The following is a 27,981-nucleotide window of genomic DNA, read 5'->3' on the forward strand; positions in this document are numbered from 1 at the left end:
AAAGCCTAAAAAAAACCTCTCTCTCTCTCTTTCTCACTTTCTTTCTCTCTTTCTGTCACACACCCACTCAGACACTCACAGACCCACTTAGAAACTGACGCACCAACTAAAACACTGATGTACACATTGTCACACCCAGACAGACAATCTGACAGCCTCTCTCACCCCCCCCCCGATACACCCTCACACCTAGTCTCACACCAAGAGAATCTGCAGCCAACTCCCACCGCGCATGGCCAAAGGGCAGTGCACAGCATGGGTTTGGGTGGTTAGGGGGTGTTGGCTGAATGGTCTGGCTGCAGGTAAGGTCATGTGGGCAACCACCCCTGCGCATGGGTGCTCCTTGAAGCACATGGATGAGTGCATGCATCCTTGTTTTTTTATGTTTCACTGTTGCTACAAATGAACCTTGACTCTTTTTGGCCATCGATGCAGCCGCGTACACACTTTGGTTTTCAATGGCATAAGCTGCAGTAATGGAGATAGCTCAGTGTATTTCTCTTCAGGCATTATGTTTATCGATGCACCACTAGCGATAATGAAAGGTATAGTACAACCATTTATTGTCAATATAATCTTTGGATAGTGTTTGTATGATTTTGTTTCTTTGGTATGTAAACTTTCAAAAACTGACATTTTTCTTCACAGGGAGCCAGCCTAACGTGCACATTTCTCTTAGGTAAACATTGAAATGGCACATTCATTTTCTTCACTTTCACTTGAGACAGAGGCACAAAAACAGTTTGATGATGATTTAGATGACAATGAACTTTGTTTAGTACCAGTTTGCTACAACTGATGGTCTTGTGGGCCTGAGACAAGCATTGCTTCTGGAACGTTCTAGTGGCCATTTTGTCTTCGCGCCGCGACACACTTACTTCTTCCTTCACTTTACACACTTTCACAAAATGGTTTTCTTTTCAACAGCCTTTACATGTCTGTCCAATGGCGGGGCATTTACCTTTGTGTGGAAACAAAAATCCACATCTAAAACATAACTTCTTTTTACATGTAGACATCTCTTTGTTTCCTTCATTCTTTTGTTTTGGCTTGCTTTTCACACTTATGACTGATTCACTCTGGGCACCTCTGGCCTCCATGTCAACAGCTTGTCTTTCAGCACATTCTTCAGCTCTTGCAGCCATTAACACTTGCTGCAGACTGAGAGTTTCTCTCAACATTCTTCGCATGAATGATTCTGACAAGCATCAGTCAATATCTCTAAGACGCATAGCTTCTTTGTCATTAAATTCATTGAACTTTCAGTGTTTAATGAGTGCTTCAAGTCTCGCCACAAACCCATTGATACTTTCACCAACTCTCTGACGTTCTTGGCGGAACATGTATCTTTCGTAATCAACGTTTGGCACTGGATTGAACTTGAAATTCCTTAATCTGATGGTATGTGACTTCTTCAGTCTTCGGCATTTTCTTTTTGACTTCTTTCACACCATCACCAGCAAGATTTTTGAGCTACTTGATGATATTTCTGTTATCAGTCTTTTCAAGTGTGTCAATGAAGTCTTCTAATGTTTCTATCCATGCAGTCAATCTACTGCGAATATTTAGCTTTTTGGTGGTAACGAAAGGTGGTGGTGGTTTCAGGAACGCGGTAGCATTGTAACTGTTCATCGGACTAGCTGACGCTGTGACCAGAGCTGCTGCTGGCTCTCTTTGATGGAAATCTGTTCCATTCATACCCCTACACTGGTACTACTGAGGGCCAGCTTCAGGGTCATCCTTGATGAACTCCATCTGCAGACACTTTTCATGGAGCCACCCCTGGCTGCAGTATGAGGACTCTGTTTAATTAGTTCAGGTAAGCAGATGACCCTTTTATGTACTTGATGGATCTTGTTTTCAGTCTCCCTTTTCACATCTGGTTGATCTCTGCCTTGCAGGTCTTCTGTTCACAGTGTTATTAGGCAAGTTTCGATTATCTATGACTCCACTTCTGCCTTCAGTGTTAACGCTCCGTGTAATGTATAATTATATCTTGCGTGGCAGCATGGTAGCTTTCAGTGTGGCCTTGTTCTGTTTTTTATTTTAACTTCCCAGTAAAGCTTTCCTTATCTTCAAATGCTTTACATTGATTGGACTTGCACTATGACTTTAAATGCATGAAGCATCGATTCCGTACTTCGACAGCGACACACGTGGCATGCATGAGCAGTTTGCTTGAACCATGGCAAGCTCTCAGGGAAAGCACAATCTTTCTTCAGGTTACTTATCCCCAATCTCGTTGCCAGTTGTAGCGTCTTCCCCAGCCTTAGATACCCACCAATGACTACCCCACACACAGAGCTGTAGATTACACATCTTTATTCTACTGTGTGTACCTGTGAACTCCAACATTATAAACCAAGCTTTCATTACCTTGCACTCTAGTGATTACATCACACAGCTACAGGGTCTGTTCTGAGCCAAAATTATTCAGTCATAAAACTTGCAAGAAAATACAATGCCTTCCCTTATTTAGGGAGCTGTGAACAAGTCCTTAGGTGAGGGATGTATTTTTGGGAGTTTCTCTCTTGGTGAGGTCTGTGCTGATTTTGTGACAATGTTTCTTTCAGAGCTTCAAATATTGTGCGACTAAATGATGACCAATTATTGGAGGGCATTTTCAGATTGAGACTGGTTATGTTATGGGCATGTGCCAGTTTTGGCAGTCCCATCTCGAATATCTTGTATCCTTGTATTGAGGAGGTTTGACAGTTGAGCACATCGCATTGCATGAATAAGGAAGAGCAATATGAAACAGTATTCTTGTGTAAATGAATTTTGGCTGCCTTTATCTAGTCTTTGAGTAATGGTGAGATTTACTATTCCAACTCCAATCTATGCAACAGTATGGAAAGTATTGAACTTTGGATGGTTTACATTTAGCAGCACTGCTGAGGAGGCATGGTATTATGTTGAGCCAGTAAATTACTTCTGTAAGTTTCCGCTCAAGTTTATTTTTTTATGTTTTTACAGATAACAGAACATCCACATCAGGACCCAGTTTACTGACAGTCTTCCTGGGAATGGTGTGTATTGCAGCCTTGATGTTGCCTACCTTGGGGGAAATGGAATCCATAGTACCGCTCTACCTCCATTTAAGTGTGAATCAAAAATTAGTTGCTGCTTATGTTCTAGGTAAGTTCACTATGTCAGTAATGCAAATGATAGGCTATGTTTTTTCTAAGCAAAGTCCAGAGGCTCGAATTAGCTGAGCAACTCAATGCCTCCGCTGCTGAAACCTGTTTATAACCTGCAAGTCACTGGTTCCAGTGCTTACTGTGTTGAGATAGCCTTTGATTCATCCTGGAAAGGAAAAACCAAGTAGCTATGAGGGAGGGAACAGTAACACTTTTCATTTACAGCACTGAGAAACTGTAGTGCTGTAGCAGCAAATCCCATATAAAACATGATTATCGTCATTATTACTATTCGTCAGTTATGGACTCGATATTTATTTGTAAAACCCCACTTGAATGGATATATGATATATTAGGTCTACCGAGCACAGGAATAATAGAAGGTTTAACACCACACCACCCATAAAACAGGCATCTCAGTGTAATTGTATTTATGTGATTATAAACTTTTAAGCCTTTGGTGGTTGAACACTCCCTACAAGGGCCAGTGGCATAACAAGACACCCCCGCAGCCCCCGTGGTGTGGGTATCCCCAAGTTCCCAGGGGTCCCTTCCCACTCTGTGCAGGGGTGGCGAGTCCCTGGCCTGAGAGCTCTTGACTGGGTCGAGAGCATGGGGGGCCCCTCTATGTATTTTGCAGGGGGGTCCCCTCAAGTTTCGTTATGCCACTGACAAGGACAACTACTTTGCTGGATGGCCTAGTCTACATTTATGTCACTTCTGTCCCTGACAATATAGCACCAATGTGTCTGTTCATTACGGGAGTAAGAAGCTACTTCTGCCCAGCATAACAATATGTGATAAGTGTAATTTCAGCACGTTGCTCTGCCAGATACGTTTTATCTTGTTCCAGTGTTAACTACCGTAGTGGACTACTGTTTGAAATTATTTCAGTTCTAGAATGCTTCCTCCTTTACCTCCAGCTATTAAAAAGAGTGGCACACCCCATAAAACTCTCTATAGCATTGCATGATGGGTTGCAAGCTTTTACACAAGGGACTTTTTGCAATATGTAAGATCCTGCTTTCTTAGTTCAGCATTGATTCTGTGCTTCCATTTACTTAAAACCAGATGTTATGGTAGATTTAGAGGAAAGCAGCTGAGTTTTTTTTAATGAAAGTCAAAACTGGTGACGGAGAATGACACATTTTCCTGTTGTAAACTCAGCCTGGTCACAAGCAAGATAAAATAGTACCCTACCCCCTTAGTGAACGGGTGTGTGCCACGAATGACAATGTAGGAATGCAGCAACTGTTACTATTGAAAACATTTTGACTGAGCAGTTGTAGCCTATCACATGTTCATAGTTTTCTAGCTGCAGAGCTTGGAGTCCCTTTCTGATAATTTTGACCTAAACCTGTGTCCCCCACAGGACTCCCTAGGCACTAAGGTACTCATTTGTTTGACCTCCAAAGAATGGATAGATGTGGGTAACTCTTGAACATGTAACCTGCAGGTTATGCACAGATCTCAAAGAAGCACTTAATTTTCAGACTTGGCTGTTAGGTAATTAATTGACAGTAACTGCCTATCCGCACTGTGTTGGTGTATTTCAGCCAAAACTAGTATACAGCATCCCATGCTCAGCAAAAGAAGAGCTCAGCCATGCCACACAACACAGTTGCCTGGATTCGGCATTTTCAGGACATCAGGCCTTTGGCATAATTTTAAAATAATATGTTAAAGGACTATTCTGTCCAAAGTTACTTCTGAGCCTAGCTGTTGGTGACTCCTACATGGATCATGATTTAATAAAAGAAATGAGAGATTTCCTGATGCTGCAATAAGTACTATTCACAGTCAATGTTTGATCTTTGTATTCCTGTCAGATAGTACACTTGCAAATCAAGTTGTCCTACACCTGCAAATATTCTATAAGAGCGAACACATTATCCCATTTATTTTCAAGTCATCCATTAGAGCAGGCCAGTTATCTCACACATGCATATTACCCACTGGAGCTAACATATTATCATACACTTACACATCAACCATCAGAGCAAACAAGTTATCCTCTGCTCACCCGGTAACAACATTTCATCAGCGAAGCCGAAAAAGCTACTAAATTGCACCTCCAGGAGTGTATTCATGGCAGAACATAAAGGGAGCCACGATTCTTAAAGATAGAACCTGCAGCCTGGACATTACCATATGAAGTGGTATAATTAATACTCGATTAGTATAAAATAAAGAAAGCAACATTTTCCAAATGAAATTTGTGAAACTCAGAGCACACTATCAAGTTTTTCTGCCTCTAAGGATTGTTTTTGTGCAGTAAGGTGTCCCTTCCTGCACAAAACAATCCTCCCTATAACGCATTGGCGCCAGGCAGCCAAAAGTGCACCAACGCTGGCACATGACAGGAGTGTGCCATATAATGTTAAATACAGTGCATTCCTGCCTTTTCCCTTTCATGCAGCTCAGCAAGGTGGCTTGCTGCATTGCACTACATGAAAGATTGATAAATGTGCCCCTTCCTTGTTATTATCAAATTTCACCTATCATTAAAAGCACTACGAAACAGAAATATGTGGTAGCATGTGCAGTGCTTAATTTGAGCTGGTGGTTGCCGGTGGGGCCACTGGCAATTATTTTTGGGAACCAGCAGTTATTTATTTATTTTTCCCCATCAGATAATTACCGAGAGCAAGAGAGCGAAAAACATACAAACAGGAAAGACGGGAAAACAGAAAAACTGAACCCCAGTCGTACTCAGTTTGTCCACTTCTGAATTAAGAAAGTGGTATCTGGCCTGTTAAGATTCAAGCCCATATCCACAGGATATACACACACTAAGCTAGTTTACTGGCAGTGCCTTCCACAATGCTGGGGCGTGGATCGGGAAGCAGCTTTCTTCTATAAACATGTCTTGATATTGGAAAGTGAAGCTAGCAGAGAATGTCTGACACAGCATGGGCAGACATGTATGTACCGGTTGTCTTATTATGTTATTTATTATTTATTTTATTTGAGTTCATTCGGTCTAGAAATCTAGACCATTTAGAGTAACAAAGATAACAATCATACATGATAAAAATATTTGTTTAAAAAAAACGTAATAGCAATATAAAAACAATAATAATCAGGACAGTATAACAATAAAATCAACAGGACTAAGTTTTTGATTATAGATAAAAAGTACAATAAATAGGACATGGCTAAAAATGGTAAGAGAAAAAAGATAAAAGCTAGGATATAAAATTTTGTCTAACATACCAATGTGTACAGTTATTTTCCCGTAAGACCTGGCCCTCGTCAATCCAAAAAAAACGAATAGAGTTCCCAATTAGATATAGGATACTTTAACATGAAGCCTATCAGATTTCAGCTACCGGTTGTCTTATTATGTTTGTGAGGTGCCACCCCAGCAATCATTTACTAGGCAAACATAGGACTTTAAAATACATTCTTGTTTTAACATGAAACCGCTGTAGAGAGTCACGTTTAACTGCCCTAAAAAAGAAAGAAGGTGTTTGTTGCATGCACTACTTGCGCATGACTAGAATCCATTGAAACTTGCAGCTCATGCAGGGCTGCAATACATTATATCCTGAGATCACATCCCTAATCAAGCCAGATACTGGAACCTTCAGGCAAAACGTATGACAGTCCAAACAATGAGCACAAGAATCTAGAATGATGGGGAGGTTGCAGTAACCACCTGAGTTTTTGCTCCATTATACTCTTCAGTACTTTGATTCAATTATGACTCCATCTGCATCACATGAAAGATCTATTAATCCACAACCCTGCACGTTGTCAACATAAAGGAAAGGCAGTCAGCATAAAAGAGATACTCCAGTCTGTGAGTGACCTTTAGTACACACTACAGTGTGATCTTCAGTAAATCTTACACTGTAGGGAGAGAATCCCGTGGCTACTGGAATATACTGGAATGTAGGATTTGAGGTGATATTTGTTTCCTCATAAACTGCTCTTTGTCTGGGGTCCTTGTGGCCTGGAAGATTCATCCTCTGAGACGTGCCCTTTGTGCAGGTGGTCATGGCCAAAAAGTGATAAAAGAACCAGCATCTGTCTCAGACTTGCAGCTGCCCTGCCTGGAGTCTCCTTCTTCGCTATGCTGAATCATTATCAGAAGTGAATTCTATCCATCAGGGAGCGAGTGAGAAGGCATAGAGACTTTGGCAGGTTGGTGAGTCACAGGATAGAAAACAGATTATTTTCATACTCACCGTCAGGCACAGAGTCTTAGGTGTTCGCCTTCTCACCTCGGTGCGGGTCATCAGAGGCTAGTGTTGGAGCACAGATGGGATGTACTATAAGACGAAAACTGAATGTGAAATGTACAATACCTCAACCAGCTAGCATAGGGAACACTTTTTCCCACATCATTGTCCATAGAAAACTCTCAAGAGTATTCTGAATAGGGGTATGATTCCTCTGGTGGAAAGACATCTCAGTTCTTAATAGTGTGTTATACAGTATTCTACGAGGTTTTTACTATTTTTTTTATATTACGTCTCTTTCAGGTCTTATCACAATGGTGATCCTTCGAACATGAACACGTGTTTACGCTTGAAACCAGATTCCCCTTCCTCGTACTCACATTATCATGAATGTGGACTGCCTTTTATTCATGTGTGTCTCAACAATATGCTACAGAATAACTTAACAATGGTTAAAAACTTGCACAAGTGTAATATATATTTTAACTGTATGTGTGAATGTGATTGAACGAGTGCAAACATATCATTCAACGACAGCGTTACAGATGGGAGAAGAAGCTCCGTCTAGTGGTATTTGTGAAACGAATCTGAAGAAAACATGTTTTGTATTGCACAAATGAAAAACTTTTATTAAAACATTGGTCATTTTATCCTTTTTTTGTGATTGCGTTTCTAGATAATTAAATCTAATTTATTGAACTCACACTTAAAAAAAACTGGTTGAGGGATCAAACGTCATGCATTAGTAATTAAATATATTATTACATTCAACACTGCGCTCATCCACTTTTCCATTTCACTTGTGGTGTTTTCAGTGCCTTATTTGTGATGTTCTATTTCCCGATATATGTATGATGTAAAGACAGTGAAAAATCAGATAAGCTGCCTTCCATTCAGCATTCTGGACTTAAAATGTCACGTTTTATGTTTCCTTTGTCTTTTCCTTACGTGTTTGAACATCTGTGGACACTGGGCATTGTGTAGCAAACTTGGTCAAGCCTCTTTCACTCAGCGAAGGCCTTTCACTCGAGATCTCTCACTTTGAACATAGCATTTTTTGGTAGCCACAAATAAAGAAAATCCGTTTGTGTCTAGTCAAAAATATTGCACTTTTGTTGAGGACAAGGGAGTCTTGAGAAACCAGCCTTTGTGTACTTTTTCAACCCCATGCAACCGTCCAGAATATTGATGTGAAAAGGCCATCATGTAAATTGACTGATTGTGACTGGCAAGTGTGCTCTTCTTTGTTTATCTCCAGTGATGGTACATCCCAGTACACAAAGGACACTATTAATATATTGTTTATTCTTATGGTTCTCTTTTTTTCAATGAAAGCTCTTTGAAGCAAAAATATTGCCTTTGAAAACTGTGCGTCTGAGGGTATGCCACCCACTTCAATAGTAACAATCCCCAAAGCCCCTAGTTTTTTTATTGCAAAACCAATCAGACAGATCACAGAAAAGCACTAGCATTTCTGCTGAAGAAAGTGTGTTGGTTGTATGTCATTATATATCGGTCAGAAATGTTGACCTACCAAGACGGTGCAGCTACTATACAAAGTATACAAAGGGACGTAAAGGTTTACTTATTCTACTTGATGGTATGTAGTGGTCAATATGGTGGATTTGAGTATTATTATAGGTCGATATTTTGACCATAATAAAGACCTGCCATTCCAGTGTAGCACGTGACTCACTAACTAATCCCTCTCTTTTTTTTCTTTTTTTCTATCTTTTTATTGTAACATAGCTCAGCATAGATTGGAACCCATATCAATTATGTAGGCATAGTAGCTCAATCGAGGTATACAATAACATCCGGCCAACGACCAACATTACACAATCATTGATCTTAAATCATCTCTTGTGTCACCCCCAGTCCCTCTTGTCTTCCCTCCCTTCCCGAGAGCCCAGAAGATAGTCTCTCCTTCCTAGCTAGATAACTGTGTCTCTATATGCCTCCCATTCTGACCATATTTTTTCGTATTTCTTCATGCATCCCCTGCTTTTGAAAATCACTTGTTCTGCTGTTTGGCACCAGTCTAAGTCCCTCTCCCTCTCTGTGATTCTTGGAGGGTCCCTCGCCCATCCCAGTGCAATATTTCGTTTAGCCACTGCGGACGCCAATTTTAGCCAAATCATCGCATATCTGGGTCACCCCTCATCGCCCATAATGGCCAATAGCAGCCATTTAGCCTCTAGGGTTGTGTGGGGTCCAGTTACCGTACCCATTATTTGAACCACCCTCTCCCAATATTCCTGAATCTTTGGGCATCCCCACAGGGTGTGGAATAAGGAACCTGCCACGTCGCATCCCCTGGCACATCTGTCAGAATCAGTGCGACCCATCCAATGCAAAAGTGTTCTGGAGTAATATGCTCTGTGTAGAACCCTCAACTGTATGAGACGGAAACGTGCCTTTATGGCCACCTCCCTGGGGCTCTGCATCGCCGCCGCCCAGTCCTCATCCTCAAGCGTTCCTAGGTCGCTTTCCCAGGCAGCCCGTAATGTCTTCAGAGGGTCAGGGGGAATTGTTCATAAGTTTCTTGAATATCAGGGAGATAGCCCTACTTGTCAACGGTTCCGTCAGTAATCTATCCTCCAGGGGCGATGACTCAGGTAGCTGCTCTCCGTCTACTATGTGTCTGTGGAGCGCATGGCCAAGTTGCAGCAGCCTATAATGTTCCTATTGTCTCATCTCATATTCCTGTTTAAGGTCCTCAAAGGTCAATAGCGCTCCTCCTCTCCATATATCACCCAGGAACTCTATCCAGATGAGCTCCCACCTCTTAAATCCCTTGAGTTTCCCCGCCTCCTGCAGCAGTGCGCTGGATTAAAGTGGAGTTCTGTTTGTTAATTTCCCTTCCCTTCCTAGAAATCTATTAGCCGCCCTGCAGGCTTTAACCACTGACTGTGTATGAAACGGCAGTCGAGCCAACCGGCCTCCTCCATAGAGGAGCGCATGAAAATTCTGAGGTCCCATTACCTCCCTATCCACCCGAAATGCTGGGTTGTCTATTGCCGTGAACACCCAGTCATTGACCGTGCACGGCTGTGCTGCCCAGTAATACGTACATACATCCGGTACTGCCAGGCCTCCCTCGAACACTCCCTTCTGGAGTTTGGTTAGGTAGATGCGCGAGCTACCCCCGTCCCATAGCAGCTTCCTCAATTCGCTGTTAATATTTTGAAATAATCTGGGGGGCACCTCATATGAGGTATTTTGCAGACAATACAGGGCCATCATTTTGAAGAACACCGCACGTCTCATCAGAGTGACCTGGAGCCCCCTCCAATGCAAGACATTCGCCTGGAGGTGCCTCAGCTGCACCAACAGGTTTTCCTCCAGGAGCCTGGGCACATCACGCGTGATATAAATACCTAGGTAACAAAGCCCTTCCATTGTCACTGGGGCGACACACCGCGTAAGCAGTTCCGGGGCGACCCTGTAAGTGGGTAGACCAACGATTTGTCCCAGTAGATTTGGAATCCCGAGTAACTATAAAATATTTGGAAGATATGGAGCAGCCTGTCCACTGTCACTTTCGGTCTCGCCGCATAGAGCAGAATATCATCTGCATATAAGGAGATTTGCTCCTCCCATCCCCCCTAGCGGCTCTAGCGCCAGTGCAAAAATCATGGGGGGCAAGGGACATCCCTGTCTCGTCCCCCTGCTGAGCACAAACGGGTGAGATATTGACCCCTTCACCTGCACCCGTGCCAGGGGGACCAGTATAGGAGCCAAACCTTAAATCCCTTTCTTGAGAAGCCCTTATACCCCTTTTCATCAAGGACATACCTCGTAAGGCTTCTTCCTCAAAACACATCTTCGTGATGCTGAAATAACTAAACCTCAACCATGTCAACATCACTAATTATGATTAAATTACACATCCCTTGGACAGAAAAATCATAGAAATATCTATCACCATCCATCATCATGAAAATGTAAACACCTACGTCCTTCTTCACATGTATGACCCCAGCTTTAGACTGTGCTCTAAGCTGTGTGTGGAGCCTCTTTGTAGTACTCCTGGTTGCCCATGGCATCAAACTGCACTTCTCTGCCATCGGTACTCAACTCTCCATTAAAGTATCCACAAAAAACTACATCAGCAATCTGAGCGACTTACCCACGCCTTGATGTTGAGTGCCTTTATGAAACTTGAGCCCCATCAAGATTGAGTTCTCCCACAATATTGACAGCTCTAACAAAGTACAATCCAAAGCACATTCCGTAAGAGACCAAACATTATGTACCTGGGTGCATTCACTTCACAGCTGACAGTAAATACAAAGTTACTCAGATTCCTCATTGACAGTGTTAACGCATTTTCTCACCCTTCACAGGTATCAAAAAGCTTCACCAATGTCAACAAACTTTTTGACCCAGTTAAGAGTGTGGTTAACTATACAGAATTGTTTCAAAATTACCCTATCAAATTTAAACACCTTGAAAAATGCGGCCACAGAAGGAAAAGTCTAGTCAGTAAAAAGTTCAAGGCTTTATTGTACATCCTCAAAGCTAAAGTCATGTGAACTGTGCACAAAATCAAACTAAGGATAAATCAAAGCCCAAAGCGGCGAAACAAGTTTAATATGCTTAGCATTAACACCATTAAGCATTCAAGAAGAATAAGACATATCAATAAAGTTGTAATCTAAACAATAGAAACGTATCTCAAATCAGATGGTGTTGACATTTGACAAATCAAATTAAACAGAGATCAAGAATCAGGGTTGAACATGACCAAATCAGGATATGCATGTGTGGGAATGGACTAACACATGCAGACAAAAGACAAAAAGAAACAAAAATAATTTGGATAACAATCTATCTCGGGTTTACAGAAACTAACTAGAAAAGTAAAATAGGTAGGTGTCAGCATGTTAACTTCTATTTAAAAAGGGCATGTCATGGAGAATAACATTAACGGAGAAATGCCTCTCCTAGGGTCAGCACTCAAGTGGTTTCTTCATCAGCAAAGCATGTAGCTCATCGGCCAAGTCGGTTAGAAGCACCGTCAGAGCACGAGCTGCACAGAGAACAATTCTCAAAGACAAGCAGAGGACAACCAGAGGGCAACTAACTGAACCTTACAAAGTCCATCCTGATAGTACAGTACACAGATGCCTCCGATTCGACAGTTCAATGGCCCCACATCATGCAAAAAAGAGCAATATCCAATCAGAGTCTAAACATAAATCGAAGTTGAAACATTGCAAAGTTGTCTTAGGTTTGGTCTGAAGTAATCGCCTTCTTCCGTGTGAATCCTGCAGTCAATTACACTTTTCTATCAATTTGCAACAAGATGAATACTTCCAAGGGTATACAATGGACTCGTCTTCTTCCCATGTGAAAGCATGTCAATAGAAACAATTTATTTAATGTTTAGTCCACAGTTCTAAATGTTCAGGAACCAAGGTCACTTAGAAACAAGTCTTGAAAATTAAACAAAGGAACCCCTTACTACTCATAAGAACAACATAATGGAAAAATTCATGTTAAACAAAGAGGAATGATTCATCACTTTTATATGACTGCAAATGTGGGTTCTGTAGGCCTAGTTATGCTAACACAAGAAAAATGAGTGCATTAATATTTTAGTTAATACACATAAATTCACCATTAATAATATATCATCAAAATATGTAAAAACATTTCATTATGAATTGCAAACTTGTTAAGGCATCACATTAAATATGTCAGAGAAGTGCATTTATTTTTATGCGCATGCAACTTTATACTCATAAATCACACATTAAAAATTGAAAAATCTAATTAGTTTGACTACTATCAATTAACTTAGAGTCTAAAATATACTATGACATTATTTAATTCTGGTTAGTACATTGTTAAACCTGGCAGGCACATTGGTGTCCACCACGAATGAAAACATGAGCACTTTTAAAATACTTGTCAGTGCAGCTTTTCTCTATATTAAGCTTTTGAAATGAAACCTTCTGCAACGTTTAGGTCACTAAAAGCATTACTAAACTTCACGTTCCAAACGTCCCTCCTCTGACGGCAATCTATGCTGTCACAAAAAGAACACTCTCATTTTAATGAGACTGCTCAAAGCCTTGTGGTTTGATAATGTGTTGGCCTTGGCCTACTTTAGCTCTCAGTTCTCGTCAGGTCTTTTGTAATAGACGCTCCTCATCTCCATTTCCAATCTCTTTCCTCCTTTGTTTGCTCTAAGCTCTTTTCTCTTTCCAACTTTTGTGTAGTTTGTAAAATCCAAGTGCCACCATGGCACACAAAGCCACAATCAACACAGGTTTCAAGATCACTCTTACTATTCCCTTTCCCAAGTTTCCAAACCATGATCCAATTGTAGAAGATCCTTTAACTATGGCTTCCCAGTCACCTGTCGCTTCTAAGTCTTTCAGGTCATGTTAGAGATAAACTTCCTTATCTCCTTACTATTATCAGGTAAGCAAATCCAGCAATGCTGCACATGCAAAACTTTACAGACTCTGCCCTCCTTTGCCTATAATATGTCTAACGCAAGGTGATTTTGCAAAACCATTGATCTCACAGCAACCATATCTATTAGCAACATTGCTTGAGCATTAACTAGTAGGCATTTTGTCCACTACAGTTGACAACTTCCTAATCTTGCTATCATTCAGGATCACACCAACTGATGGAATGATGGCACCAAATAAATCAATAGTAATCTCTGACGCATTAGCTCCTCTCTTAACTCTGGAATTTGGTTTCTCTTTCCAGACTGGATTGTCCACATGATACATTTTCAGAAGACCTACCCCTAGATAACATGTACTATCCAGCCTTTCGGCAGTTTGTAATAGGCATTTTTCCCACAAACTAAATAAACACCTGGCATGGCAGGATCCTGTCCATTTTAGTGTGCAATTCCAAAAATGTTTAAACAAAAACATGTCTATATTCACGAGTACCTACAAAACGTGTTCCTGTCTTTGATTGAGGTCTATATATACACACAGCTTTCCTACATGTTGCCAGTCTAATGCTACTTGTCCTTGTGTATCCCTGCCTGTAATATGTGCAGCTTCCTTCTGCCAATCCTGTAAAACTACTCCTTTTTCTATTGTGGTTTTCATTACTTTTCTACTGTCATTTACTTGACAAATGAACTCTTTCTCTACTGGTGTGAGAATATAGCATATGCAGTTCCAAAAGTCAGGGTTGATTTAAAGAAACCTCCCACAGTCAATGTTTTTCACTTTAGCAGTACTACTCAGATGCTGATTTATAGTCACAAAAGAAAATGCTAGCTCAATATTTTAATACAAATATTGTATATACTCCTGATTATACAATTGAGTCAGTGACAGACTGCAAGAAATCCCATACGTTAGTGGCAAGCTGTGATATGTGATTCCTTCCTATACTAATGAAGGGATCTGTGTGCATACATAACAGTCATACATCTCCATAGTCTCACCGTATTCATACAGAAACCTGTAGTATGTATTTGAAGACAAATCTTCCTTTGAGTCATCAAGTTGAAGTAATCCCTCATCCTCATACAGGGGATCTTGTTCTGTATGTGAATTTGCCAAAACTGATGTAGTTGTGCTCTCAACCTTGCCTTTCACAGACAGACTCAATCCAACTATCAATAAAATGCTGACAATCATGCATGCTATTGTTAATTCTACACACACATACTTACAAATACTCTGTTTTCCTTCATCCGAACTCGTGGCTTGTCTAGAGTCAGACCAAGATATCAAATCCAAAAATCAAAAATCCAAATGTAAAAGCGACTTTCAATTATTTACAGCATATTTTATTTTTCTTTGAGTAAGCAAAGCAAAACAAAATCTCAAAGTCTTTTTGTACTTTTTTACAAAGTTCTTAGATCTTATAGAAAGTTCATCTAGTTGCAAAGGTTCAAAATCACAACAAAAAGTTCAAATGTCTCTAATAATAAACCATCTGGCAATCACTTATTAGCACTTCCAGCAAATAATGTCTCTGTTCATCAAGCGGCAGTGCGATTTCAAAGTTCAGTTCTAAAGCAATTTCAAGTTCCAACATATTCAGTTGAACCCGAATTGTCACCACAAAAGGCAACAAACTCCTTCTCCCATTAATTAGCTATGTAGTAAGTCGATTCAGGAGCTGAACATTTTCGACTTGGCACTCTTTTTCTTTCTGACCTCCTTGTGGCACGATCTTCACTGTCACTTTGATCAGATTCTTCATTCACTTCAGGTGAGTCGACTGACTGTGGCTTGACCCTCCTGCATCTTTGACTGCTTTTGACACGCTCAGGCTTTCACCAGTCAGGCATGTTCTGCGACAGCCACTTGTCCAGTCCTCACAGTTTGGCTAACCTGGACCCCTTCTTTCACCGTATCTGACCCTAGAGGAACAGGCACTATATCTTCAAGCGGACTTGGAACCTTTTGTGTGTGGCTCGCATGAGCCCACTTCGGCAGACCAGCATACTTCACATCGGTTGTAGTCACCAAGATAACCAGGAAAGGCTCTTTCCAGCGTGGCTTCATGCATGACTTTCTGACAAGCTTCTTTACCAGATCCCAGCTTCCTGAACTCAAGTCGTGGCACTGTTCTCGTAGAAGTTGAGCAGTTGCTTCTTCAACCTGGTGAGACAAAGAGTGAACCACATCAGCTAGTCCTTTGCAATAATCCAGCACCAAGTTATCTGTAATGTTCACAAGTGCATTTGCAGACACAGCTAGCAACCTCATAGCTCATCCCATAATGATTTCTTGAGGGGACAGGCCTGTCTTTCTGTTGGGTGTGCTGTGCATGCTCATCAGAACAAGAGGTAATGCATCCAGCCATTTCAATGTTGTAGAGTCACACTTTATCCAGTCAAGTCTTTAAAGTTACGTTCATTTGCTTGACTAGTCCAGAGGCTTCTGGTCTGTAAGTACAGTGTAATCTTTACTCAATTTGTAATACTGCACACAATAATTTTATGATTTTATTATTGAAATGAGATCCTCGGTCTGATTCAAAAGAAATTGGAAATCTGAATCGAGGAATCAACTCCCTAAAAAGCAGCTTTGCAACTGTAAGGCTATCGTTTCTGCATATTGGGTAATCTTGAACCCAATGTGAGAACACACACCACCACCAAAACATACCTTGATCCATTGCAAGCAGGCATTTCAATGAAATCAAATTGCATTTTGTTGAAAGGACCTCTTGATCTACCTATGTGGCTCAGATCCACAGTGTGTTTCCCTACATTCATCGGTTGACATGTTACACAACTGTGACACACAGCTTCTGCAGTCAATCAGAAGCTGAGGTTACACCATGTTTGTCTGAAAGTTCTTATCATGGCGTCTTTGCCAATGTGTGCCTGTCCATGTTAATGCCTGGTCATTGAAGGTAACAAACTATTTGGCAACACTGCATTTCCTTCACTGGGAAACCAAACATCGTCCTCATCTCTTTGAACACAACCTGCTCTACTTCAGCCTCTATGTTCCTCTTCTGTCACTTTTTCTTGCAATCTCTTAACTTCTTCACAGATTCAATTACTGTCATGAAGAATCTTTGGTTTGTCTCATTGGTGCTCTCTTAGTCATGAACCATACCACATCCATACTGACTGTCAATGAAAATGGTCACTTTAAGTTGTTCATAAGCACAGCATGCTCTAGTAAGAGCAGCCAATTCAGCTACTTGGACAGAAAAGACTCATTGAAGCCATGAAGCTTCTATCACTCCTGAGACTGTGAACTGCATAACCAGCTCTCAGAGTTCCATCAGTATCTCTTAAACAGGCGCCATCAACGAACATGACATAGTTATTTTCTCCCAGTGGAGTATCTTGAATAGCAGGTCTTGGTTTGGTGCACAGTTCAGTCACATTGAGACAGTCATGCTCCACTTCATCTTCACAATCATTTACATTTTCAGCAGTAATGGGTAAAAGCGTTGTGGGGTTCATTGTTTGACAACTCTTAACATTTACATTTGGTGATCCCAAAATAGCTTGTCCATAACTGGTCAAATGAGCATGGGTTAAGTAATTGGTCTTGGTTCAGGTCAACAGAATATCATCAGAATGGGGCACAAAAACGTTCAGGGGGTGACCCATGACAATGCTTTTGCACTGGCTGATACTGACACCTGTGGCTGTAACAGATTTTAAGCAGCCGGCAGCAGCTACAGGATCAAGTGTGGTGGAAAAATATGCCACTGTTGACACCTCTGTGTGACTGCATTAAAACGGAAAGTGTACAGCCATCTTTTTCACAACAAAACAAAGAAAAACATTTGTTGTTATCAGACATTCCCAGACCTGGAGCTTGGCAAAGGCTTCCTTTCAGCTCGGAGAAGGCTTTCATGCATGTGTCATCAAATAGTACCAGATCAGACAGCTCCTTGTATGTCAATCCCAATAATGGCTTGGACAAAAGGGAAAAGATCTAAATTCACTGGCGGCAGTAGCCCACCATTCCCAGAAACATACAGACATCTATGTTACTGGTGGGTTAATTTGCATGATTATGGAAATTCTCTCATGGGACACTTTCCTTGCACCTTTCTGTATGTGGTGGCTGTAGGAGGCTGGACTGGCTTGTAGTGAGTACCAAGGGGTACTTACACCTTGCACCAGGCCCAGGTATCCCTTATTAGTGTATAGGGTGTCTAGCAGCTTAGGCTGATAGATAATGGTAGCTTAGCAGAGCAGCTTAGGCTGAACTAGGAGACGAGTGAAGCTCCTACAGTACCACTAGTGTCATATGCACAATATCATAAGAAAACACAATACACAGATATACTAAAAATAAAGGTACTTTATTTTTATGACAATATGCCAAAAGTATCTCAGTGAGTACCCTCAGTATGAGGATAGTAAATATACACAAGATATATGTACACAATACCAAAAATATGCAGTATAGTATTAGAAAACAGTGCAAACAATGTATAGTTACAATAGGATGCAATGGGGACACATAGGGATAGGGGCAACACAAACCATATACTCCAAAAGTGGAATGCGAACCACGAACGGACCCCAAACCTATGTGACCTTGTAGAGGGTTGCTGGGACTGTAAGAAAGCAGTGAGGGTTAGAAAAATAGCCCACCCCAAGACCCTGAAAAGTGAGTGCAAAGTGCACTAAAGATCCCCCAGGAGCACAGAAGTTGTGATAGGGGAATTCTGCAGGAAAGACCAAAATCAGCAATGCAACAACAATGGATTTCCAGACGAGGGTACCTGTGGAACAATGGGACCAAGTCCAAAAGTCACGACCAAGTCGAGAGTGGGCAGATGCCCAGGAAATGCCAGCTGTGGGTGCAAAGAAGCTGCTACTAGGCAGTAGAAGCTGAGGATTCTGCAGGAACGACAAGGGCTAGAAACTTCCCCTTTGGAGGATGGATGTCCCACGCCGTGGAGAGTCGTGCAGAAGTGTTTTCCTGAAGAAAAACCGCAAACAAGCCTTGCTAGCTGCAAGTCGTGCAGTTAGGGTTTTTGGATGCTGCTGTGGCCCAGGAGGGACCAGGATGTCGCCAATTGCGTCAGGGGACAGAAGGGGTGCCCAGCAGGACAAGGAGCCCTCTCAGAAGCAGGCAGCACCCGCAGAAGTGCCGGAACAGGCACTACAAAGAGGAGTGAAACGGTGCTCGCCCGAAGTTGCACAAAGGAGTCCCACGCCGCCAGAGGACAACTCAGGAGGTCGTGCAATGCAGGTTAGAGTGCCGTGGACCCAGGCTTGGCTGTGCACAAAGGATTTCCGCCGGAAGTGCACAGAGGCCGGAGTAGCTGCAAAAGACGCGGTTCCCAGCAATTCAGTCTGGCGTGGGGAGGCAAGGACTTACCTCCACCAAACTTGGACTGAAGAGTCACTGGACTGTGGGAGTCACTTGGACAGAGTTGCTGGATTCAAGGGACCTCGCTCGTCGTGCTGAGAGGAGACCCAGGGGACCGGTGATGCAGTTCTTTGGTGCCTGCAGTTGCAGGGGGACGATTCCGTCGACCCACGGGAGATTTCTTCGGAGCTTCTAGTGCAGAGAGGAGGCAGACTACCCCCACAGCATGCACCACCAGGAAAGCAGTCGAGAAGGCGGCAGGATCAGCGTTACAGAGTTGCAGTAGTCGTCTTCGCTACTTTGTTGCAGTTTTGCAGGCTTCCAGCGCGGTCAGCAGTCGATTCCTTGGCAGAAGGTGAAGAGAGAGATGATGAGCTCTTGCATTCGTTATCTAAGGAAATCCCCAAAGCAGAGACCCTAAATAGCCAGAAAAGAGGGTTTGGCTACTTAGGAGAGAAGATAGGCTAGCAACACCTGAAGGAGCCTATCAGAAGGAGTCTCTGACGTCACCTGCTGGCCCTGGCCACTCAGAGCAGTCCAGTGTGCCAGCAGCACCTCTGTTTCCAAGATGGCAGAGGTCTGGAGCACACTGGAGGAGCTCTGGGCACCTCCCAGGGGAGGTGCAGGTCAGGGGAGTGGTCACTCCCCTTTCCTTTGTCCAGTTTCGCGCCAGAGCAGGGCTGAGGGGTCCCTGAACCGGTGTAGACTGGCTTATGCAGAAATGGGCACCATCTGTGCCCATGAAAGCATTTCCAGAGGCTGGGGGAGGCTACTCCTCCCCTGCCTTAACACCTTTTTCCAAAGGGAGAGGGTGTAATACCCCCTCTCTGAGGAAGTCCTTTGATCTGCCATCCTGGGCCAAGCCTGGCTGGACCCCAGGAGGGCAGAAACCTGTCTGAGGGGTTGGCAGCAGCAGCAGCTGCAGTGAAACCCCTGAAAAGGCAGTTTGGCAGTACCCGGGTCTGTGCTACAGACCCGTGGGATCATGGGATTGTGCCAACAATGCCAGGATGGCATAGAGGGGGCAGTTCCATGATCATAGACATGTTACATGGCCATATTCGGAGTTACCATTGTGAAGCTACACATAGGTATTGAACTATGTGTAGTGCATGCGTGTAATGGTGTCCCCGCACTCACAAAGTCCGGGGAATTTGCCCTGAACAATGTGGGAGGCACCTTGGCTAGTGCCAGGGTGCCCACACACTAAGTAACTTAGCACCCAACCTTTATCAGGTAAAGGTTAGACATATAGGTGACTTATAAGTTACTTAAGTGCAGTGGTAAATGGCTGTGAAATAACGTGGACGTTATTTCACTCAGTCTGCAGTGGCAGGCCTGTTTAAGAATTGTCAGAGCTCCCTATGGGTGGCAAAAGAAATGCTGCAGCCCATAGGGATCTCCTGGAACCCCAATACCCTGGGTACCTTAGTACCATATACTAGGGAATTATAAGGGTGTTCCAGTATGCCAATGTAAATTGGTGAAATTGGTCACTAGCCTGTTAGTGACAATTTGTACAGAGAGAGCATAACCACTGAGGTTCTGGTTAGCAGAGCCTCAGTGAGACAGTTAGGCACCACACAGGGAACACATACATATAGGTCACAAACTTATGATCACTGGGGTGCTGGCTAGCAGGATCCCAGTGACACATAACAAACATACTGAAAACATAGGCTTTTCACTATGAGCACTGGGCCCTGGCTAGCAGGATCCCAGTGAGACAGTGAAAACACCCTGACATACACTCACAAACAGGCCAAAAGTGGGGGTAACAAGGCTAGAAAGAGGCTACTTTCTCACAGTGACCTAAGTATTTCACTTCTTTTTGACTGTACTGCAGTTTTGTGGGGGAAACGTTATGACCTTTCTCGCCTAAATGGTTTAACAGGGCAATTGTATCTCTTCTACAGGCTTCACATGTGTTTGATGCAAACATCAAATCATTAATAGATTGCTACAAAACTGAATGAAAAGGCATTGTAAGGGACTCCAAATTCTTTTTCAATATCTCATTAAAAATGGACAGTGACTCAGTATACCCTTGAGGCGTACAACATCATGAAGAAACACAGCTTATGAATTTAAATGCAAATAAAAATTGGCTTTCTTCATGGAGCGGAATGGAGAAAAATGCCTCCCACAAGTCAGTGATAGACAATCACTGCCTCAAGGGGAATTTGGAACAATATCTCTGCAGATTTCGGTACCACAGGACAACATGCAACTACAATCTTGTTCACTTTTCTCAGATCCTGAACTATGCAGTATTTTCCATTGGCCTTCTGCAGTCCTAAAATAGGGGAGTGGCATGGACTTCCCAGGATCTCTTTTAGAACACTTTGTTCAATGAAATTTTCAATTACTGGAGTTATTCCAGAAATTACTTCTGGGGTCATATTATAAGGAGGCATCCTGGAAAACACTGCATTTGGCTTCACTGTGTTTTTAACTGGCTCAGTTCCTCTTATGAGTCCAATATTGTTTCCTTAAAAGTCCCAAACTCATAAGTGTCTCTTGCACCTCCTCAGGTAAATCATTAACTGTCACCATTGGAAACAATGAAACGAGACAGAACATTTATTCAATCTTCCTGGGCATTTCATTATCAATATTTGTCTGAAGTGCTATTTTCTTGTGGGTGCAGCTAATGGAACAATTTAGCCTACACAACAGATTATGACCTAACAAACTCACAGGAGTCGAATCGCAAACCACAAATTGGTGACGGTCGTCAGATGATTCTATTTTGACTGGGATATGTCCTGTGATTGAGTTAGTTAACTGCTGATTTGCTACACCTATCACCTGAATTATTTTTCCTGACAAGGGCACATTTGGTATTTCTGCAGTTCTGATAGTGGAATGCGTTGCTCCAGTGTCAACCAGGAATGAAACATCATGTCCTATAGCATTGGCATTTATATGGGACTATTCTGATCCACTGTTAAGGATCCTGCTAACATGCTTTTCTCCTCATCAGAAATATCACTGTTCACTGTTACATGAGTCTGAAAACTCCTCATCACTCCAATCAATTAAGTGAAATTGTGTTACCAATTGATTTACATTTGCATTTTTCTCTGATTCATGTTTTGCTGAGGGACCATCATTTGCTGCTGTGTTATTGGGGCTTGTGGAACTTGCATTTGCTGCAGAGCTTGAATCTGTTTAGGAATCTGCATTTGCTGATAGGGGACTTGCATTTGTTGTACTCCTGTAGGAGCAGCTACATTTTGGATTTTGGATTCAGGGTCTTTGGATTATCTGAATTTGAACTTGACCACTGTCAACAGTCTGAGTAACACCACCATTCTGCACTAAATTATTCACATTATTATACAGACACTCCTGCTTCCAGTGTTTGAAGTTGCCGCACGCATGACGTGTTTGCATTTTCTTCATTGACGGCACATCAGTCACATTACCACTCTGATCTAGCCGAACACCGTGTCCTCTACCTCGAAAAAGAGGCACATTGTTAACCTGCTGTTGCACACCTGACATTCCACTAGCGTTCACCTTCATCTGCGGGCTCTGAATCCTTGTCTTAGCGGATTTAATTTTCATCATTATCAATTTCTCTTTCAACTTTTTCTGCTTCAATTCAATTTCATCACTACAGTACCTTGCATACTGCAATACTTCATCAATCGGTTTATTCTGCCAACAAATCAAATGCTACTGAATCATGTTACTAATCTCAGGTTTCAATACTTGCACGAATATAAAGACAAAATGATTTTCAGCTCAATAGTTTCCAAACCACTGTGATGTTTGAAAGCTTGCTGCAATTTTTCATAATAAGCATGAATCAACATCATTTGAGGGAGACTTTTTTCTTCAGAAATTCAATCACTTTATAGTACCCTTTCATCACCTCTTCAGATGGTGCACCTGCAAATGGATCTCTCAATGGTTAATGAGTTGGCCAATAAACACTCAGCTTGCACTAAACCCATAAATCGACTGGAACCACAGTGTCAAATAAAGTGTTCAAATCTTCCCTCAGGCATTTTGAAAGTTTCACAAATCTCTCAGTTTGCTTATACAACTCTACTGGCATCTCCCTCAATCTTCAGTAATCATTTGTGTATGATAATATGTCACTCCTGCCCCAAAGGGCATCAACATAACCTCCACCTGGAATCGTCCTCATAAGCAGTATTTTCATGCTATCATTGGCTTGATTTGCTCCAACCGGAGCAAATTCTACTTTGCTTTCTTTTGATCTCTTTTATTTGCCCATCTGCCTTCTCATGTATCTAAACCTCCCCATGTTTGTATGTTTATAATTAATTCTTTAATGTGCATTCTCATTTTAGGTTAACTTGTGGATGTAGTGTCTTAGGTAAATCTGTAACTCCTTCTTAAGGGCTTTGACTTTTATAAATCCACATCATATTTTTCAACCAGTTCCATTAATTTGTCATGTCAGTTCTGCATGTTGTGTAATATCTTTGGGCATGAAGCACAATTCATCTTTAGTGTATTTATCTAATCGTTCCCTCAATTAACTCATTTAATTCTAACTTTAAGCTGGGCACACTCACTGTTCTGTCTCTCTTTGGTCTCTCTTCTGTTCTGAAAATACTATTTGTTGTAGCCATTGCTCCTCTTTGACACAGAGTGTCTAACCACTCAATTAACTGCTGCGCCAAAAAACCTCGCAAAATAGTATTGCTATTCTGGGTCATGCTTACAATGCTGGTGTATTGCTGTGTACACTGGCAATCTGATCTGGTGTGGGCATACACGGAAGTAGAGTTCCCTGCAGATATCTCACATCAACTGTTGGTCCTGCTTGATTTAGCATCTGGTAGGATCTGCAATTTGTGTAGGTGTCAAAAATGGAACATACGAAGCTTTTCTCTCCATCTCTGAATTGTTTGAGTAAATTGATCTCTGTATATCACATGGTGTCATTGCTGCAGATACAGGATTTGTTGTCTGGGTATTACTTCCAGTGTTACCTGAAACATACAATATAGCAACTGGATATATGGTCACAGGAACTGTCACTGTATCAGGTCTTGTCAGTTGTGTCTGATCATGAGGAATTGCCATTGCCAGCACTTTGACCAGTTAAGACTGTACTGAAAATCTGTCCTGATTGACTCGGGGTAACATTTGGTGTTGTCTGCACTGGGGCATACATAGGCATAGTCTGGTGCTGACTAACATTTTGCACAGGAGCTATCACATTAGATGTAAATACCTTTTGATTCACATGAGGGTTTGTCATTTCCTGATCCATGACTGGACTCGTGATGTGCTGTGCTGTACTAACAACTGGAACTGGAGGATAAATCGTGGGCACCTGAGTCACTGAATTTACATGTGTATTTGCAGCTACCTGAACCGGGCTTTTTGAAACTGTAGCTGTCAGCACATTTGGGGCTACATTCTGCACTGCTCCCTCAAATGAATGATGTGGCGGGGGCGGGTCATACACAATCTTCTCAGTCACTTTCATATGTAGCTGTCTTTTTAACCTTGTCTGCTCTGCTTTCTGTGTCGGCTTCTTTTTTGTTTTAGGTTTTGTACTACTGTCCCCTTCCTCTGTGATAGCTGGAAACATTCTCACCCAATCTAATATCTCTGCTCTCCACATTTTCTGATCTGCATCCCATCTAGCTTCCGCTAGTGTTTTAGCTGCTTTCATCATTCTGTTTTCAAATTTTGTTGTTTCTTTTTGTCTAGTAACAAGTTCTCAAATAGCCTTCAAATTGTGCGGGTCTTGGGGGAGGCTTTAATTCACCCAATATTTTCCTCAAATTTTCTAATATTCTCAAATGAAAATTTCTGTAACAAGGAAAAAGTTAATGAACCTTCTTTCTCAGTGATTTTGCACCACTGTTTAACCCAAATGCATGCTGAAACTCCTCTCACCTTTCATACTTCGTAAGCTGGTGTTCCTTCATGTGCTATCTGTTCACCCTCCCTAACTGGAATAAATACATCTCCTCTCAGCACACTTCTTAAAGCCTTGAAAAATTTCATTTTTGCATGAATTCAACTACTAACATGAATTTCAATGAAACCAGGAAGTAAATTCAATCCCACAATTCTTTTCACAAGCTGTTCTCACCCAATAACAACTCAGTATTGTCCACCAATACAAGCCCAGCTTTTTCACCAACCGACCAATCCCAGTGCGGTACAAATTATGTCACACTCACTTCACTTAGCAGCTGCAGTCGCTTCGCAATTGTCTCACACACAATTACGTACACGTACACTAAATGCAAAATATTACGAGCACTTCGAAAACCTGTCTGCACTCTATAGGTTGGGCTCAAACTCTTCTGAAAGCTGTAAAGCTTACACATCTGACTGTGGCCTTCACAATTACACAATGAGTGGAACTTGACTAGCAGTTCTCACCCTGGTTGATACGGATCCTCACTGTGCACTCAGAATTCACCTAACACCAACCAACAACTCAGACACCCTCAAGGAAAAACGAATAGCACTGCCAATGCACCTTATGACCAGTACCAGTGAAGTACTTCGCTTCAGACAATAAATTAACCAAGTGTCTTCTACACTTGTGCGATACCCTGGGGTCATAGGCCTCAACAGACCCATCAACAACAACAACTGCAGACAATTTGAGAGCACAAAGTGCCACAGTCTCTTCGTGTATGAAAACTACGCAAACACCTCACAATATCACACTTCACCGCAATCTGTAGCAAAAAACATTGCAAGCGCAAATCCCTACTTAAACTTACACTGCACTACACTTGTACAGTGTTATTATCCACTCAAACTAACCATACAGGGTGGACAGTTTTTCGACTGAACAATAACATGTGCCTAATACTGAACAAAAATATGGCTACCCCTCTCATGGGACGGAATCATCACGCTGCTACCAGAACTGTTAACATGTTTTCTCATCCTTCACAAGAATCAAAGCGCTTCACTGAGGTCGATGGACCTTCTGACCCAGTTAAGAGTGTAGTTACCATATACAATCATTTCAAACATACCCCAACAAATTTAAACACCATGACCTATGTGGCCATAGAAGGAAAACTCTAAGCATTAAAAGTTTCAAGGCTTTATTTTACATCCAAAAAGCGGCAAAACAACTTTAATCTACTTAGCATCAACACCATTAAGCATTCAAGAGGAATAATACATATCATTAAAGTTATAATCTGAGAAATAGAAACATATCTCAAATCAGACTGTGTTGACATTTGACAAATCAAATTAAACAGAAATCAAGAATCAGGGTTGGAAATAACATGGACAGGGAGATATACCTCTCCTAGAGTCAGTATTTAAGTGATTTCTTCATCAGCAAAGCATGTAGATCATCAGTAAAGTCCATTAGAAGCACCATGAGGGTAAGTACAGGCAGGGTAAGAACACGAGCTGCACAGAGAACAGCTCTCGGGGACAAGCAGAGGGCAATGAGAGGACAAGTAACTAAAACTTATGAAGTCCATCTCTGTATTACAGTACACAAATGTCTCAGATTTGACATTTCGGTGGTCTCAAACACGCAAAAATGGCAATATCCAATCAGAGTCCAAACACAAATCGAAGTTGAAACATTGCAATGTTTCCTCAGAGTTACTCTGATGTTATCTCCTTCTTCCGTGTGAATCCAACAGTCAATTACAATTTTCTGTCAATTTGCAAGAAGATGAATTTTTCCTAAGGTATAAATGGACTCGACTTCTTCCCATATGAAAGCACGTCGATAGAAACAATTTATTTCACGTTTAGTCCACAGTCCTAAATGTTCTGGAACCCAGGTTATGTAGAAACAAGTCTTGTAAAATTAAACAAAGGAACCCTTTGATATTCATAAGAACAATCTAATGGAAAAGTTCATGTTAGAAAAAGAAGAATGATTCATCACTTTTACATGACTGCAAATATGAGGTCTAGAGGTCTTGTTGTATGCTAACACAAGAAATACGAATGCATTAATATCGTAGTTAATAAACCTCACATAATATGCAAACTTAAAAATTCAGCATTAATAATAATTCATCAGAATATGTAAAACATTTCATTATGAATTACAAACTTCTTACAGCATCGTCAAATATGAAAGAGAAGTGCTTTTATTTCTATGCGTACATAACGTTATACTCACAAATTACACATTAAACCACACATTAAACATTATAAAATCAAATTCTTTGACTAGTAGCAATTAACCTAGAGTCTAAAATATATTTTGACATTATTTAAATCTTGTCAGAGCATTGTTAAACCTGGTAGGCATAATGGTGTCCATCACAAACGAAAACATGAGCACTTAAAAAATACGTGCCAGTGCAGCTTTTCTCTGTGTTAAGCTTTTAACATGAAACTGTTGGGGTCTCTAAAAGCATTACTAAAATCCATGCTCCAGCCACAGTGACCTGCCCTTCTCAACCCACATTACCAAAATCACCAGGTTCCATGGTACCAGCTATCCCTCTACCGCAAAATAAAATTTTACCTTTCAGAACCACTTCATAAGCTCTACTCTCCCCACACCGTAATGCCTTACTTACTGGCCTCTTTAACTCACAGTCAATTCCTCCGGCGACTGCCCCTCAGTCACTACGGGGCAGATGGATGTGATCTGTGGGGCATCTACAAAGCTTTTGGTCCGAGCAGATGCCAGGGCCTGAGATGGGATGTGTATCCTTATGAAACAGTGCAATGACTACCAGACTAGATTAATGGCTATGCTCACTCCACCTGATCAGACTACTGATGGTGATGGCTAGGTATGACACATTGTGCTGCTACTCTTTGTGTGCTGTGGACCGCCAGTTGGGAGACACAGCTTGTATCTTTGTTGGGATTGGGGTAGGAGTGTAGGGGTCAGGG

The 27,981-nt window shown here is 41.8% G+C and overlaps 1 protein-coding gene across 2 annotated transcripts in view; it reads left to right on the forward strand.

Moving 5' to 3' along the window:
• The window catches only part of MOSPD1 (motile sperm domain containing 1), a 158,820-nt gene extending 150,843 nt beyond the window's left edge, over positions 1-7,977 (forward strand). For both annotated transcript variants that reach the window (XM_069212487.1, XM_069212488.1), the window contains exons 5-6: positions 2,977-3,138; positions 7,631-7,977. In XM_069212487.1, coding sequence (XP_069068588.1) covers positions 2,977-3,138; positions 7,631-7,662 — 194 coding nt within the window. In that variant the 3' untranslated portion in view covers positions 7,663-7,977. The remainder of the gene's footprint in view (positions 1-2,976; positions 3,139-7,630) is intronic.
• Positions 7,978-27,981: the final 20,004 nt, after the last annotated feature.

This window comes from Pleurodeles waltl, chromosome 2_1 (genome assembly GCF_031143425.1).
Source record: "Pleurodeles waltl isolate 20211129_DDA chromosome 2_1, aPleWal1.hap1.20221129, whole genome shotgun sequence".
Classification (NCBI taxonomy): Eukaryota; Metazoa; Chordata; class Amphibia; order Caudata; family Salamandridae; genus Pleurodeles; species Pleurodeles waltl.